This window comes from Salvia splendens, chromosome 9 (assembly GCF_004379255.2).
Source record: "Salvia splendens isolate huo1 chromosome 9, SspV2, whole genome shotgun sequence".
NCBI lineage: Eukaryota > Viridiplantae > Streptophyta > Magnoliopsida > Lamiales > Lamiaceae > Salvia > Salvia splendens.
In genome coordinates, this window is record NC_056040.1 from 32,387,298 (window position 1) to 32,404,647 (window position 17,350).

The following is a 17,350-nucleotide window of genomic DNA, read 5'->3' on the forward strand; positions in this document are numbered from 1 at the left end:
GGTATTTTTGGAAATTAAATTATCAAATTTAAATCAAATTATGCAGCCAAGTGCGACAAGGACAAGGCCGCCAGCTCCTCCGCCGACCTCCTCGGCGCCGCCTCCGAGTACGGAAAGCTCGACTCCACCCAGCTCTTTTCTGTGGTGATCGTGGATCCGATTGATTGATAATTTCTGAGGAGGAAAGAGCTCTAACCGACGCATCGATCGGCTCATCGACGGCGCAGCAGCTACTGATTCCGGCTAGATCTCTCTCATTTTCCAACAGCCTGGAGATGTACTCCGCAGCGTCCGATGCCTGAGAATCGAAGTTCGATGAGTATTCCAACGAGAAATATCCTCCACCGGATGAGATAATACTACTGGAAGCCTCGCCGCAGAGGAGGTCGGAGAAGCAGTCTGAGCATGACGATAGTGACATGGCGAAATCAAGAGCCGAAGACGACTCGTCATTCTCTTCGAATCATATTTTGTAGAAATTGAGCTTTGTATCGCCAGATTGGACGGTTTATCCACCGGAAAACGTAAGTGAGAGAGAGGATAGGTGAGTGAAGAAGAGAGAGTGAGAGAGGGAAACACTGTAGGTTTTGGTCAGTGAAGACTTGAGATTCACTAAACATGTGATGCTTTCAATATATAAATAGCTAAAAATTATCAATCACTCTTATTGTGATTTTACTTCACTCTTGTTTACAAAACACATCACTCTTATTCTGATTTTACTTCACTCTTGTTTACAAAACACACCACTCTTTTACTTCACTCTTGTTTACAAAACACATCACTCTTATTGTGATTTTACTTCACTCTTGTTTACAAAACACATCACTCTTATTGTGATTTTACTTCACTCTTGTTTACAAAACACATCACTCTTATTGTGACTTTACTTCACTCGTGTTTACAAAACACATCACTCTTATTGTAATTTTACTTCACTCTTGTTTACAAAACACATCACTCTTATTCTGATTTTACTTCACTCTTGTTTACAAAACACGTCACTCTTATTCTGATTTTACTTCACTCTTGTTTTCAAAACACGTCACTCTTATTCTGATTTAACTTCACTCTTGTTCACAAAACAAATCACTCTTATTCTGATTTTACTTCACTCTTGTTCACAAAACACATCACTCTTATTCTGATTTTACTTCACTCTTGTTTACAAAACACGTCACACTTATTCTGATTTTACTTCACTCTTGTTTACAAAACACGTCACTCTTATTCTGATTTTACTTCACTCTTGTTTACAAAACACCTCACTCTTATTCTGATTTTACTTCACTCTTGTTTACAAACCACATCACTCTTATTCTGATTTTACTTCACTCTTGTTTACAAACCACATCACTCTTATTCTGATTTTACTTCACTCTATTTTACAAAGCACATCACTATTATTCTGATTTTACTTCACTCTTGTTTACAAAACACGTCACTCTTATTCTGATTTTACTTCACTCTTGTTTACAAAACACATCACTCTTATTATGATTTTACTTCACTCTATTTTACAAAACACATCACTCTTATTCTGATTTTACTTCACTCTATTTTACAAAACACATCACTCTTGTTCTGATTTTACTTCACTCTTGTTTACAAAACACATCACTCTTATTCTGATTTTACTTCACTCTTGTTTACAAAACACATCACTCTTATTCTGATTTTACTTCACTCTTGTTTACAAAACACATCACTCTGATTCTGATTTTACTTCACTCTATTTTACAAAACACATCACTCTTATTCTGATTTTACTTCACTCTTGTTTACAAAACACATCACTCTTATTCTGATTTTACTTCACTCTTGTTTACAAAACACATCACTCTTATTCTGATTTTACTTCACTCTTGTTTACAAAACACATCACTCTTATTCTGATTTTACTTCACTCTTGGTTGCAAAACACAAAGAACAACACATAAATATGAAGTGATTTAATTCCAAACTCAAGCACCATCAAGATTCAAGAAATCAAATTCTCAAAATAGTAGTGATCAAAAATAAATCCCAGTGCAACAAACACAAAATTTGTGCAAATTAAGTGTATTATTTAGCAATAATTATCCAAAACTGAAACTCTAATCATCAAAAATCAATGATTTTTGTGAGCATGGAAGTAGAATATGACAGCAGCAGCAGTGGCAATGGCTGTGACCATCCACCTCCTTCCACCGCCGATCTCCCTAATCACCATCTCATTCTCATCAAAGCACCTCTGCATTTCCTCCTCCGCCAAATCTTCCGATTCTAATTTCTCCACAATCCTTTCCCAAACCTGGATTCGCTCATCTCTAGCATCCAATTCCACCATCAGCGACGCCTTTTTCCTCAAATTCAGTGTCCGATTCCTGCAGAACATGACGGCGACGGCGACGGCGACGAGAAGGTTGAATCGAGCGAATTTTGCAGAAGAGAGAAGAGAAGGTTGAATCGCGCGACGGGGTTGAATCTCCTGCCGCCGCTGCGACGACGGCGTGTACAAAGCGGCGATGAAGATGGAGAAGAGGAGAAGAGGAGATGAATTCAATTTGTCGACGTAACCTATTTTTTGCTATGCAATGACCATTATACCCCCGCCTTGTTATTATGGAGTAAATTTGTGATTGAGGGAACTAATTTCTCCTTAAATTCAAAAATTACATGTATTAATAATAGCCATTGATTTTTTTGATCTTGTGGCTGTGATTTGTTCTCTAGTTATAGGTTTAAGGGGCTCTTGCCCTAGATCACTACTCTCTCTCTCTCTCTCTATATATATATATATATATATATATAGGGTTGCGTTAAAGATAGAACCATTCTTAAGTGTAGAACCTAGAACTCTACATTTAAGAATGGTTCTATCTTGATCACAATCATATATATATATATATATATATATAATGACGGATCCAGAAATAAAAAACCGTGGGGTCGAACTGAATAGTATAATAAATATAATATTTTAATAAATATTTTTGAACAAAATCACCTAAAATATAAATACATAATCTTATGCTATGCGAGATAGTTGCCTTCTTCGAGTATGCTTTTTTTGAAAATAACCCAAAATCATTTCAGTGGGAATAATTGCAAACACCTCATTCTTGTTATATACCATCAAATTGTCGTCTAACCAGTCATCTCTCATCTTATTTTGCAACTCCGACTTCACAAATTTCATTGCAGAAAACACTATTTTAACAGATATTGTTGCTAGTGGAAAAGTAAGACCAATTTTATCAATTGATAAACCAATGATAAAATCTTTTTCATCATTTCAACCACCACATGATTATCCAATTGTTGTGGTTCTTGCTCAACATTAGCACTAGAAGAACCAATAAAAACTCAAGATTTTTTCTTAAAAAATTTATTCATTAACCTAAAAATAAAGTAACACCACGATCAATATTTTTAAAACTAAAATTTATACTCAATCATTTATCATATATCATATGCTATAATAAAACTTCTAATCTTGTCTCGGAGAAGGTGAACAAAACAAATAAATAATCAAAAGCAAAGCTGCAAAGGTAATTGTTATATCTACTTAAATTGGATAATATAATAAATTATTGATCAATTTAATAGTGTTGTAAAGTGAAAAAAACAAATAATAGTATAATAGTACTACTTAAACTTGAGTAATGATTGTACATACTAAAAAATTTATCAGCGCCAATGGCTAAATAAATTCCTCCGAACTTTTAGTCTTTTGCACAAAACCTCTTGTATTATCCTCTAAATGAATGTACGGTACGATACATACTACAGAATAAATGATATAATTAGTAGCATTAAATTATTCTCATCCAAAAAAAGTAGTATTAAATTATTAATAAGTGAGAGGCCCAATTTGTAAAGCCCATAGTACTAAAAATTGTGTTTCTTCTTCTTTGCGTAAAAGCGGCGGCGACGGTTTGGTTTGGGGCAGGACCTTGGCGGCGTGGGGTCGGCAGCTGAGGAAGGGGATTATCCGGTGATTCTCCGGGGATGGCGGTGGGGTCGGCCGACCCCCTCCGACCCCACCTGGATCCGCCGCTGTATATATATATAGTCATGATAATCTACAAACCCTCTATAATACAAACTATACAAACTTTAGGTGTTGACATTGTTGACATTCCCCCAGTGACAGAATTTGTATTAGGCATTGACATTGACATATGAATCTCATTGCTAACCCTTGATTACTTACAAAGAGTGTGTAGGATTAAAGTTTGTAGTTTGTATTATAGATAGGGGTTTGTATTTAATCTCTCTCTCTCTCTCACACACACACACACACACACACACATATATATATATATATATATATATTAGTTGGTGGAATGTGAGATCTACTTATCATTTATGAAAAAATCGAAATGTGACTCTTATTGTAGGACGGACCAAAATGACAAAATGTAACAATTATTATGAGACGGAGGTAGTATTTCCTTAAATTTTTGAATTATGGAGTATATAAATATGAGATTCAATCCCTCTGATCTGATACCCCTCTATCCATAAAATAATGTCCTATTTTGTTACTTGGGATGTCCGTAATTTAAAGTCTCATTTGTTTTTTTCCATCTTAGGTAAGGGGACCACACGCACACTTTTTTAGAAATTTTACTATAACTTACTGTTCTTCTGGTTGGTAGTAACCTCCCCATTTGTGGCAGCTTCGTCGATTTGAGGTGCTCTAAAAATCTGAATGGTATGGTCAGATTTGATCCTTGATAAAAGTTTTAGATGAAGTATTTTATTTCTTTCCTCAGATTCCTATGAGAATAAGAAATTCTACAGTAAGGTTTCAAATTCTAGTCTTACCTATATTTCATTTCAATAATCAGAATATATACTCATATCATTTTCCCAGTTCAGTTGAGTAGTAAGTAGGGATAGATTTACAAATACCTTCCAAGAATTACATGCGAGGCCTGGTAACTTTTGGCGTATTCGACTGCTACTTCTTTCAGCATGCCGGCTTCTACTGCGATCCCAAATTCAACCTAAATATTTACAACACTAATTTTATAGCATATAGATAGATAGAGCAGAGCAATTTAGTCTTGCTATCTAATATTAGTAAATCAATCACCTGTAACATATCTGCAGCAACCAACATCTCTTTAAACTCCAGTGAGGTTGAGTATCTGACAAGTGTCTTGTAAACTTCTTCTTTGATATCTGCCTTGTGTTTGTTAATCGTTGCACTTGAATGCATCTTGGATTCTTTAAACATGTCATGAATTAGTACTCAGATTTTATCTTCGAATGGATCATCATCACATAGACGAGAAAAGGAAAGTTCTTACTTAGCACGAGGCCACATCTCTTAGCTTGAAGTCTATGTTTCTCCGTAAAAGCTTCAGTGATCACAAGAAGCTTGATGATGCTACCATATCTGATCGATAACTGAACCACAATGCTCCTAAGAGAAATACTGAGCTGCTTCGAAGCATCATGGATGATCAGCGTCCTTTGCCTGCTCGTAGTCTTGGCTCGTGTTGAACATAAATCACCTAGTTAGGTCCTCTATTACTTGACTAAAATCATGCAAGTTTCAAGGGCCTTAATTCGGTAAAATCAAATGTTAGTAATTCTTTTCATGCTATAAATAGATTAACATGTAAGAATCTTGTTAAGCAACAAAATTTCAAAAATACCTTGTTGTTTTTGACAAAGAATATAAGCATATTGTGAAATAATACTAAGTTGCCAAAGTTAATATCAAGAATAATGAATGAGTAGGAAAAAAAGGTGTAGTCGGAGACTAGAGATCGAGAATAATGCTATATTTTATATGAAGAGATTTGTAGTGTAGCACTTGGCCTTGTTGTTTTGTATCCTTTGCATGTTGTTTTCACTACATGATTTGAATTTAGATGAGAGGTTAGTCTATGATCACTATCTCTGCTTCTTGTCTTAGTTGTTGGACCATCCATTTTCACTGCTCGATTATCACGAAGAAGCAAAATATTCTTCAAATTATGAACACACGTTGTTACTGATATTACAATGTCGTAAAAGTAGATGTCTTGTTTTGGTACATGTTTGTATGGATAAAGACAAGAATTCCTCAGTTCTTGCTTCCTCTCTTGTTGTTTTCTTGAAAATTTATGTCAGTAATACAAACTAAATTTATCACGTGATAGTTTTTTAATAGTATGAATCTGGTTATGTGACTCAATATTGCTGGAAAATGGCGATCCCTTTCCTTGAATATTAACTGTTGTTGATGTGTGCTAGTCAATTGATTGAATGCAAGGCCTATTATACTAACTGCCAGTAACCTGTCTCTTTAACGGGGCTCAATCTGGTTTGTACAAACTGCGAAGTGAACAAGGTTTTGTTCAAGAGCTTGACGATGCAATTAGTATGAACACCAACGAAAACAGCCAGAGGCCAAGGTTAAATTTCATTGCATATAAAATTCATATATTGAATTATCCAGCAGGCTAAATTTCATTGTGGCAGAACTGACTTCCATATATATAAATATATATAGCCAATGCTGAACAGAAACAAAAAAAAAAAAAAAGGGCAATAGAAGAAGACATCTAGAAATCAAAATGAAAGATTCATCATATAGACCAATTGTCCAAGAAAGAAGCTAGGAGCTGAACGCCTATTCAACACTTGAGAGAATTCAGTAGAGTAGTAGAGATGACAAAAATTACAAGAACATCCATCCACTGCGGTACTGATATTTATCACCAACCACCGCCATCTGAACTCTTCTTGGCATCTCCCCAACCCGAATTACCTGCATCCGCACCCGAACCACCAGCATCTCCTCCCCAGCTACCCCAACCAGTGCTGCTGCCCTCACCAGCATTACCACCACCGCCTCCCCAACTACCACCGCCCGGTGAATCCTGGGCTTTTGATCCAGAGAAGCCACTCCCCCATCCACCACCACCATCGCCATCCTTGGAACCCCACCTTTGTGAACCACGGTCTTGATCCTGCCTCTCACCCCTGCCATTACCATAAGAATCTGACCCACGGCCCCGGCCACGACCACGTCCTCGCCCACCATATGGTGGTCTTGCTCCACTGGGATGCCCATCACCATTTCTGTAATCACCCCTCCCTGCAAGGAAAAGCAAATTGATGCACATTTTTATTCACAAAATTCATTTATGAAATCCACAAGTTAATTAAATCATTTCAAATCTTACCACTTCTAGGGCCAGAATTCCTGTCTCTGTCCGAAGACTGGCCTCCTCTCCAGCCTCCATCATTGGATGAATTGCCCCACCCACCACCGGACCCAGATGAGCCCCCAGTTACAGGACTCCTCATTGGCACCATAGCAGCAACTGATCGTAGCGATGGAGTAGAGTCAGATGAGTCATCAATATGTTTCTGAAAATAAGCCACAAGACGGTCTATATCCTCAAACATTCGTTTCCGAAACTTAAATCCTTTTGGATAGAGACCTATGTACTCATGATGAGGATTAGAACTCCGTATATACGTCAAGATGAATGTGCCAGGATGCTCGTGAGATATTCCAAAGCAATATACAATTCTCATAGGATTCTCGGCCTTTTCAATTCTGAGGAGCTCATCAACTTCAGTTTTAGTACCCCTCCTGAACTTTCGGTAATTCAGCATTGACGTCAAATGAGCTACCAGTGGATCTACATAACGATCCATTACCTGCATGAAGGGTTAATCAAACTCGCATGCTTTCAGGGAAATAAAATATCTAATCTGGAAAGGGCATAAGATATTTTATTCAGATAATACAATTCCATAGCCTATGATCAGTAAGTCTCCAAAATAACAGCTCCGTAAATTACCTCATCAAGATCTTCAAATGTATCCTCTCCGATTTTCAGTGTTTTCCCGATCCGAAGCAAGCTGGTTATATCCTTGTGCTCTTTTCCACCTTCTACAATGTCCTTGTTAGCATATACCCCATCATAAACTTTCAGAGTCAGTGTCAAAAATGATGGCCCACGAGAACTAGGGCGTATGACACTTTCACCGGGATCCTTGTCGGACAAAAACTGTTGACAGGAATCAAAGGGTATAAGAACTCAAAGACATGAAAGCATTTCAAAACAGGAAGAGTAAGTAGCAGCAGTAAGCTATTACAAAATCATGTAAATGCACTTTTTGGAATGATATCACAATCTGGACTCAATAAAACGAATCTTCACCAGTATAAATTACGCTTCGCATGTGAATGAACCTTAGATTAAAAGGTAATCAACCCATATCAAGTCCAAGAAAAAAAATTCAATAATCCCAAATACCCAATAAATACGCAAGTGCCAAGCAGGCCCACAAATGAATTGTGAAAGACTACAATAGAAGATTACAACAAACCTCCATCGCAGCATCAGACGTTATATTTTGGAAGCGTGGGTGAACAATCATTCTTGGCTTGAAATGCTTCTTTGCAAGTTCCTTCTCCTTGCGAGCTTTTTCCTGAACAGTTTGCAGAGTACCGCGTTCTTCATGATAGTAAGGATCTGTCATTCTGTGACTCTTGTAACGGTTACTCCTCATTTCACTTTCTCGACAAGTTAAAAACACCTGATAGCGATTTTTCTGAATTGATTTAATTCTGCAAGTCAAAATATCACCCTCACGCAGCTTCTCATTTAACTCATTGATATCCCTCCAATCATCCATGTAATCCTCCTTACTGAGAATGCCAGCTAATCCAGATTCAAGGACGCAAATTGCTCTCTGACCCTGAACCTTTCGAACTGTGGCCTGCACAATTCTTCCTTCAGAGAGTTCCTCTTCAGTCTCTCCAGTGATCATGCCAAACTCTTCATCCTGACTTGGTTCTACAAAGGGTCTGCGACGATCCTGAAAACCTTCCATCAATTCCAATCTAATATCATTGAGGGTTTCTTTCTTGTTCAGATGATTTTTCTGCTCAGCATATTCATGAACATCTACAGCTCTCAGTAAATGTGGCTTCTCCCTGACATGCTCGATCGCCATTTCCAGGACATCGTCGTCCTCATTGGCATCATCATTCCCATCCTCCCGATAAATATCCTTGGCCAGATCTTGTGCGAGAATATATGATTCTGGATGAATTCTGGTGTCATCTAACAGATCAATAAATTGACTACTACTGGAAGTCAATCCGCTACGTCGCACTCGGAGGAACCCAACAGCATTGATAAAAACCTTTTTGCCAAGCCCATGAGATTGCAGCAGGTCTTTCCTAGTGAAGATGGCACCTGCTCTTACTAGGGACCTCTGGAGAGAAGCTGCTTTTCTTGGTCCTAGACCAGAAATAAATTGTAGAGGAGCAAATAACCATTCATGACTGGCAGCCAAATTAATATCAAGGCCCACCTGGTTTGTTACATCTACCATCACTTGTTCAACCATTCCATACTTCTCATCAGGAGTAAGAAAGTTCTCCAAAGGGTTAAGCTTCCAAGATAATATCTCTTTACCCGGCCCACATAATGTGGCAGCCATTGCTAATGGATTCTGAAGATGACGCCCAAGACCCACAGCACGTCTAATGATACCTGGAAGAGGAGGGGGGGGGGAAGTATAAGTAGGCTGGAAAAAATAATGCATACAACTGGCATAGTACTATGGTGGCAGCAACATCCACATAAAGAGTAAGTAAAGGGAAGTGATCATGTAAAAAAAATTCAAGGTTACCTTCTTGTGAAGGAAGCTGATCAACTGAGATACGAGAATTTTCATACAGGTGCGGTAAAGATTCATCGCCAAAGACAATATTCAGATTATCCATCTCATGACCAACATCACGAGGATTATCTTCCACCATCTTGAAGATTATCTGATAACAGAATGGACAATAAAATAAAGCGTCACCTCAAAAATATTTTCTAGAGTTAATGAAAAAGAAATTCCAAAATAAAGGATAGAGATGGCAATGTATGCCATACAAATAAGTTACAGTAAAGAAACAAAAATAGTGCAACTGTGTACCTCATAAATGTCCTCCTTCAACCGCGTACAAGACAAATTATTTGCTCCTAAAACTACAATATGTGGTTGATGGTCCATCATAAACTTTTGCACTCTCTGCTGATCATTTCTTTTACGTTGTTGTTCATTGACACTTTGACCACGAATGCTGAGGGAACCAGCATGCAATACATCCAAAACTTCTCCAGATGAATCCAACATCATAAAGGTAGTCGCTGGCTTTCCAGGGCCCCAACAGCAAGCCATAACCCTGGGTGCAGTTTCTTCATCAGAACTGACATCATTCTCTTTCCGTTGGTATGGTGCAACAGATACTTTATCCCACAATAGCCTCCCATAATCTGATAGTAGCCATGATTTCGCTCTACTTGTCAGCAGTGATCTTGCTTCTTTTTCCATTGAAGGAAGAAGAAAATTGTTAAATGCATCATTAAGAATCAGTTTCCTCTGCTCATTCCATAACTGAGCAGATTTACTTACACCATCACTCAAATAATAATCATTTGAGTCACTTATCAACTTATCAAGGACTACTTCAGGCAGCTTTATAGTAACTTGCAAGAGCTTCTCCTCTTCAGCTTTCTGAATCAAAAGCCATTGAGCATCCTCAAATCTATTAAGTGGTTTGTCCTTCAACCACTTTACTCCATAAAACTGGTGAAAAGAATCAATAGCCATGTTTCCCTCAGGTGTAGGACTAGTTGACACTACAGCGTTGTCCATAAAGATACTGCGCACATGTCTCCTAACACATGGTTCACAGCTAATTTCAACCGCCGCCTGTTCATAATTTTATCATGAGAAGTTAGAGAAAATATTTTAAACCATATAAAATCTACCCAGTATAACAAAATTATCGAATAAGAAAACTTCTACATACCATGTGCCTTGCGCCTTTCAATACCGCTTGAGGTATCTCAAACATTGCACAGGTGAAATTAGAAGCCATTTCCTCTGGTGTTTCCTTAGCATCCTCCAATTCATCCATTCTCTGCAAAGAACAAAGCCCACTTGATCAATCAATAAAAGACGGGCATTCAGAAATAAAATTCCAACCATTTTCTCCAGAGATATCTGCAAACCAAATTGCTCAGAGCTGTAACCAAATTTGCTTGCAACCTCCCACAGTCCAGCTTTACTACAAATGCTGTAATGTGATTTTCTCTTTGGTCTTTTAAACTGGCCTTCGTCTAGGACAACTTCGCCAGGAGGGAAATGCAAATTAAATTTTGAGTCTACGTCATCCATTTCTCTTTCCGAATCAGCAGCTTCGAGTGACTTAGTGATTGACTGAAACAGCTGTTCATTTAATCTTAGGCGTGTCTCATCATACACTCTCCTTCTCTCTTCTTCAAATCGCTTAGTATAGTATGACTGTAGAGCACTTTTTCTTTTCAAAAGAAGAAGCCACTTTTGATCCAAGTCCTGAATTGCCCAAAGCACCTGCAGCACAGGAGTCCTTTAAGTATCTCCACAAACTCACAAGCTAGTCTTCCATCTATGAGGTATTGAAAGTCAAACGCACAGAATATACGATAAAAATTTTCTATTACAGAATTCTTTTAGCTACTTCATGGGTTCCATAAATAAAAAGCACATCAGTGAAAATCAAACATATCGGTGAAAGGGGACAACACTTTGGACTTAAAACGGTTACCTACCGTTATACCATAGTTAAAAGGAGAAAGAGGAACCAGTCATAAGCAATTAATAAATGTGCACCTTGTGCCACTTCAGCGTAGGCTTTTGATTCATATCATTTTCACTGCCAGCTTCGCGATCAGTTGGATCTTTTAGAAGGCTTAATACTTCCTCTTTCCTGTACATAGCAATGAATGGGACCTACAATATGGATAAACAGATCAGCGACTTACCCTGCAACGAAAATCAGAAAATATGATACTCTTAAATAATTCCTAATAATAATTGTTACTAAAAATCATACGTCTAAATTCTGAACGTGAATCAACTCCAAGAATCTAGCTATATGCCGCTTCAGCTCATCATCCACTTCTTCATTTGTAGTACCACTCCTGTTGAACAAAGGTACCATACCACTGACAAGTTGATTGTATATCCACTCGGTCTCCATTTTGACACTGAACTCATCTGTTGGGGGGTGGCCTGTACTTTCTTCAGATATCTACATAGAAAGGTAGGAATTTACAGCCAAAGACAGCATCTATGATCACAAATAAGCCACAAGATACTAAGTAAACCTGCATTCTTTCAGGAATATCGATTTCCCGTATTTGATCATCCTTTTCTGTCATGTACTTTTCAGAAAGCACACTAGGATCAAACTGATCTTCAAGACTCCTTTCACTAGTTTCACCAAACCTGTCTCGCACATCTATCTTGCGAAGCCTCAGGAGATCTTCAACATCACCAAAAATTTCATGTGCTTCCTGGAGTGCAGATGAGGAAATCCCCGGGCGCTGTCTGTTTTTCTTAGGTTTCTTTCTCCTGTGTACAGATGAAAAAACTGTTATATACAGAATATAGAGAACATTAGATCTAAAGCAACATTTACAAATATAGGGTCTGTGGAAAGACCTAACAGGGGTTCCATGCTCATCAACTTCTTCTTCATCAACAATGAAATCAGCCATCTCATCCTCCTCACCAATGTCTGCATCATCTTCTTCTTCAAGCTGTTCATCCTCCTCTGCAATATCCTCAAGAGGTTGCCCTGCAATAGGTGAGAAAACCCAAGATCACTATTCATCTATACATCTAAAGCTCAAGGTAAAACATACTTGCAATGAGAAGTTTTACCATCATCATCACCAAACAAACTACGCTTGAGCTTCTCCTCTGCAGTACGCCCACCCTTCCCACTTCTATCAAATTCTTCTTCATCGGAAAACCCGAAAGGCTCTTCTTCTGCATCCCTCCTAGCCTTCTTCAGTCTCTTAAACTTCTTACTTTCCTATAATTAATAAAAACACAAAATACCAAGGTAAACTAAAAACTTTCTGTAGTAAAAAATTAAAGGCATAAATGCGCCTAAAGACTCTGAAAAAGCCAAAAGAAGATGAACTCACGAGCTTTGAACGATTGACAGATATATTGCTTTCCTGGAGGAGTTCATAATCATCCTCATCAAGCATGAACTGATCCCTATGTTGATCCATTTCATTATAATGAGATCAAAATAAGCTTTTCTGTGTCTTTAATGGTCAAAGGTTTTAAATCTACCAAATAAAAAGACCTCATAAGTGAAAATAAAAGTAACAACCTTTTCTTTCTTTTCTTTTTCTTCTGCTCCTCATCACTATCAACTCGATCTTCTTCCTCATCCTCTTCTTCGTCGACATCGTTGACTATAAATCCATCATTTTCATATTCATCCTGTCCTTCCTCTATTCAAAATAGATGATTTCCATCAGACATTAGTTGATTGTGCTGTACTAAACCACTCTTAATTATAAATAATTGAATAGGAAAATACATTAGGTGATTGTGCTGTACTAAACCTTTAGTCTGCTTAAGGTAATAACTCCATGGACAGATAAATGATTTTATCCAAAAAAAAACACACCATAATTGTATCCCCTCCCAAAAATGAAGAAACAGAAAAAAGTGATGAGTACTTTTTAATTGCATGCACTAGAACCCTCGTCATGCTTCAACCAAACGATTTAAACTGGTTTAGTAGTGAAAAGAATTAGGTCTACAATATACTTTTTCCAGAATGGAAGAGAGAACCACAACATAATTTCACAATATCAACATACCAAAAAGTTTAGCAAAAAAAAAATTGGGCTTACCGTCGTCTTCTTCATCTTCATCGTCACCGCCACGATCACCGTGGCGGTCTCCATAAGGCTCCTCGTCTCTTTCTTCTTCTTCGACTCCAATCTCATCTGCGAGAAAAGACCTAATCAGATCGACAAAACAAGCACGCCGAAATTTATAAACAATTATCGGGAAAATTGTACCTTCATCGTCGGAGATCACATTTTTGCCGGTCATTGTGGTTAAATCGTTGAGGAATGAGGCGAAACCCTAGAAGCGGCGCAGTTATAAATTAACAGCTGGATCCGCCCCTTAATTGTCTTTTAAATTAGTAATGGCCATCACCGTACTTTTTTACTTCATCTCTTAACTAAGGGACAGAATCTGTCTCTTATCAGTCCTTTAACCATCTCTTAAATTATTATTCATTCAATTTCATTTTTTATTTTTATTTCCAACAAATTCAATTAATAAAAACACACTTCATTAAATAAAATAAAATTACAACATAAAATTCGTAAAATCCTAAAAAAATTAAAAATACATAATTTAATAATTTCCTCCGCCAAATTTTGCCCAAATGTGCTTTATTAGATTATCTTAGAGTTGGGCGTGGGCGGTAGAGTCACGTGTCCTTGCCCGAATAGACAACCGTTCTTGTATAGACGGATGCACTCCACTGCGAAGCGGACTACTTGTGGTAGAGCTTCCGGGGGCTTCAGGGTCGAACCAATTTCCCGCCTTAGGTCCTTCGTCTTGGACAATCATGTTGTGCAAGATTATGCACGTATACATGATGTCGACCATACTCTCCTTGAACCACGTAAGAGACGGGGCTTTGATTACGTTGAAGCGCGCTTGGAGAACCCCGAACGCGCTCTCCACATCCTTGCGAGCAGCCTCCTGCTTCTGCGCAAAAAGAGCCTGCTTTGCGTTTACAGGCCTGTTAAACGTCTTCACGAAGGTTGGCCACTTCGGGTAGATGCCGTCGGCAAGATAGTACCCCATTTTATACCATCGGTTGTTAGCGATGAAGTTGATGGCCGGCGCTTTACCATCCAAAACTTCGGCGAAGAGGTCGGATTGGTGGAGCACGTTTATGTCGTTGTTCGATCCGGGGACCCCGAAGTACGCATGCCAGATCCATAGCTGGTAGTCGGCAACGGCCTCGAGTATAACGGTGGGGTGGGTGCCTTTGTGGCCGCTAGTGTACGACCTCCTCCTCGCCACAAGGCAATTCTTCCATTGCCAGTGCATGCAATCGTCGCTGCCAAGCATCCCGGGGAATCCGTGCACTTCTTCGTGAAGGTGGAGCAGAAACTGACAATTTGTCGTGCTTGGCCTCCAGAGAAATTCGTCGGTGAAGGCTGCCCGGACGCCTTTGCAGAATTGGATCAAGCACATTCTCCCAGTGCTTTCTCCAATGTGGAGGTATTCGTCGAACACATCCGCCGTTTGTCCAGTCGCAAGTTGACAGATTGCTGCAGTACATTTCCGCAGCGTCGTGTGGCTGGGACGGCCGACGGCGTAGAACCTTTCTTGGAAGAATTCTTCTCGGGCTGCCAATGTATTTGCGATGTGGAGAAATAGCGGTTTTCGCATGCGGAAACATCGACAGAAGTAGGTATCTCTCCAAACCGGGTTATCGCAGAAGTAGTCGCGGACTAACCTTGCGGCGGCTTCCTCCCGGTTACGATGGATGTAAGTTCGGGAGCGTCTTTGGGGCGGCGCGGCTTCCTCCGCCTCCCGGCGTCAATCTTTTTGAAGTGATTCTTCCATTATTCTACGCATTTGCTGATATGGATCCATTAGATCGATTAACTTTGGGGGAAGAATAAAATAGTTGATTTGAAATGAAAATTGGAGTTGAAAGAGAGATGATTTAAGAAAAATAGATGTGTGTTTGTGTGTGAAATGATGATGAAATAGGAGTATTTATAGAGTAAAAAAAATAGGAAAACGGTCGAAAAACGATAATATTACCGTTTTTCGAATTAAATTTTTTTTATTAAATTCGAATTTTAAAAAAAATGATTTATTGCGTCAGCGTGACGAAATCCACTCGCGGGGCTGCGACTGGGCGTCACGCATGGCGCCACGTCGAGCGCGCGTGGCGAGACGACTCACGGGCCGTCTCGGAGAGACGGGTGTCTCGGCGGGTTGGGGATGCGACGGGACGCTGTAACGCGTCCCGCGCGCGTCTCGTCACGGAGGAACGGGCTTCGAGCCACCCGCGTAACGCGTTGCGGGTGGCCTAATTAGCTATGCGTGTACCTTTTATTTAGCAACTTAGCATAATGTCCCAATTCCAAAAATTCGATCATAATTCAATTAAAATTTGAAATTTGATTCGAGTTTTCAATTTAAAAATTTTAGATGTTTGGATTGGATTAGATATTTTAAAATCTATATGATCCAAAATCTGAAATAAATGCCTTACTTTATCACTTCTGTTTTTAATAAATTGTAACCTGATTTTAATAATTGTTTGATTTTGAAAAATAAAGTGGTAGAAAAAGTTAGTGGTAATATGGGTCCTATATTCTATTTGATCCTTATTAATTGAATCATTTCTTTTTAGCATGAATTAAGAAAGAGATGCGTAGTAGTATGTTGTAGAGAGAAAATAATGTATATGACAGAAAATAAAATAAGAGATATGAAAAAAGAATAAATTAGGAGATAAGTATTTTGTTTTTTTTTTTTATCAAAAATAGAATTGATTCAATTATCTTCTTAAAACAGAAAAATTAGGGTTTAGGTTGAAGTGAATTAATGGAATGTGTAACTTGTCAAAGGAAAATGTAACATTTATTGACGGATGAACGAAAAAAGGAAAATGAGATATTTAATAACAGACAGATAAAATATATAACAAAAACATATTAAAATTAAAATGAACGACAAGTTTAGTCCCTAACTGAGCGCGAAATTGTCTAATTATTATATGTTCACTAATAGGTGTTATTCAAAGGGTACCTAAAGTAATAGTATTAAATACTTCATCATCTACGCATGCACAAACCGAATCGGACCGGCGGTTAACTGCCAGTTCGGAACCGCCGGTTCATAAACTGGAACCGGAATCGGCGCGGCGGTTCTGAACCGCCGGACGGTTAGGCGGTTCACACGGTTCGGTTCAGGTTCAACAAAATGCGAAACCGGAACCACCGGTTCCGAACCGCCGGTTCAACCGAAATTTAAAAAAAATATTTTTATTTATAAAAATTGATTTTTATATTTAAAAACAATTTTTACAAATAAATGAATACAAGAAATTCATAGTAGCCCAAATATATTTGATGGGCTTGCGAATTTATGAAACCATTCTAGGTTGTTTCTCTTTTATAGAGACATCCTTGAATATTTTTTGTTTCCCTTTCAATGTGGGACAAAATATGTTGAAGTTTCTTTTATAACTACATGTTTAGATCATTCATTCATCTTTTTCGAATGTGAGATACAAAACTTTCGTTTGTTTTCTACTTTTCTTTATTTTTTACTACATTTTATTATTCACTAACTTTATCTTTATTTTTGTTATGATTCTTTTTCTAAGACAAATTTATAGACAATAATAGCATCAACTAGAATAGTTTAATTAAATTTGAATGTTGCATGTTGCTAATAATTTGTATATTTATAGAATGTGGACGTGTTCAAATAATTG

General features: G+C 38.1%; 1 protein-coding gene across 1 annotated transcript; it reads right to left on the minus strand.

Moving 5' to 3' along the window:
- Positions 1-6,549: 6,549 nt before the first annotated feature.
- On the minus strand, positions 6,550-13,995 carry LOC121747252 (transcription elongation factor SPT6 homolog). Its single transcript, XM_042141255.1, has 17 exons — positions 13,884-13,995; positions 13,713-13,808; positions 13,181-13,304; positions 12,987-13,062; positions 12,718-12,871; positions 12,496-12,631; positions 12,159-12,405; positions 11,885-12,082; positions 11,662-11,781; positions 10,996-11,382; positions 10,820-10,930; positions 9,940-10,719; positions 9,646-9,787; positions 8,332-9,506; positions 7,800-8,009; positions 7,173-7,656; positions 6,550-7,084 (listed from the first exon to the last, which is right to left on the minus strand). Exons 1-17 carry the CDS (start codon positions 13,915-13,917, stop codon positions 6,702-6,704), a joined length of 4,857 nt encoding a protein of 1,618 aa, XP_041997189.1. The 5' UTR covers positions 13,918-13,995; the 3' UTR covers positions 6,550-6,701.
- Between the last annotated feature and the right edge of the window lie 3,355 nt (positions 13,996-17,350).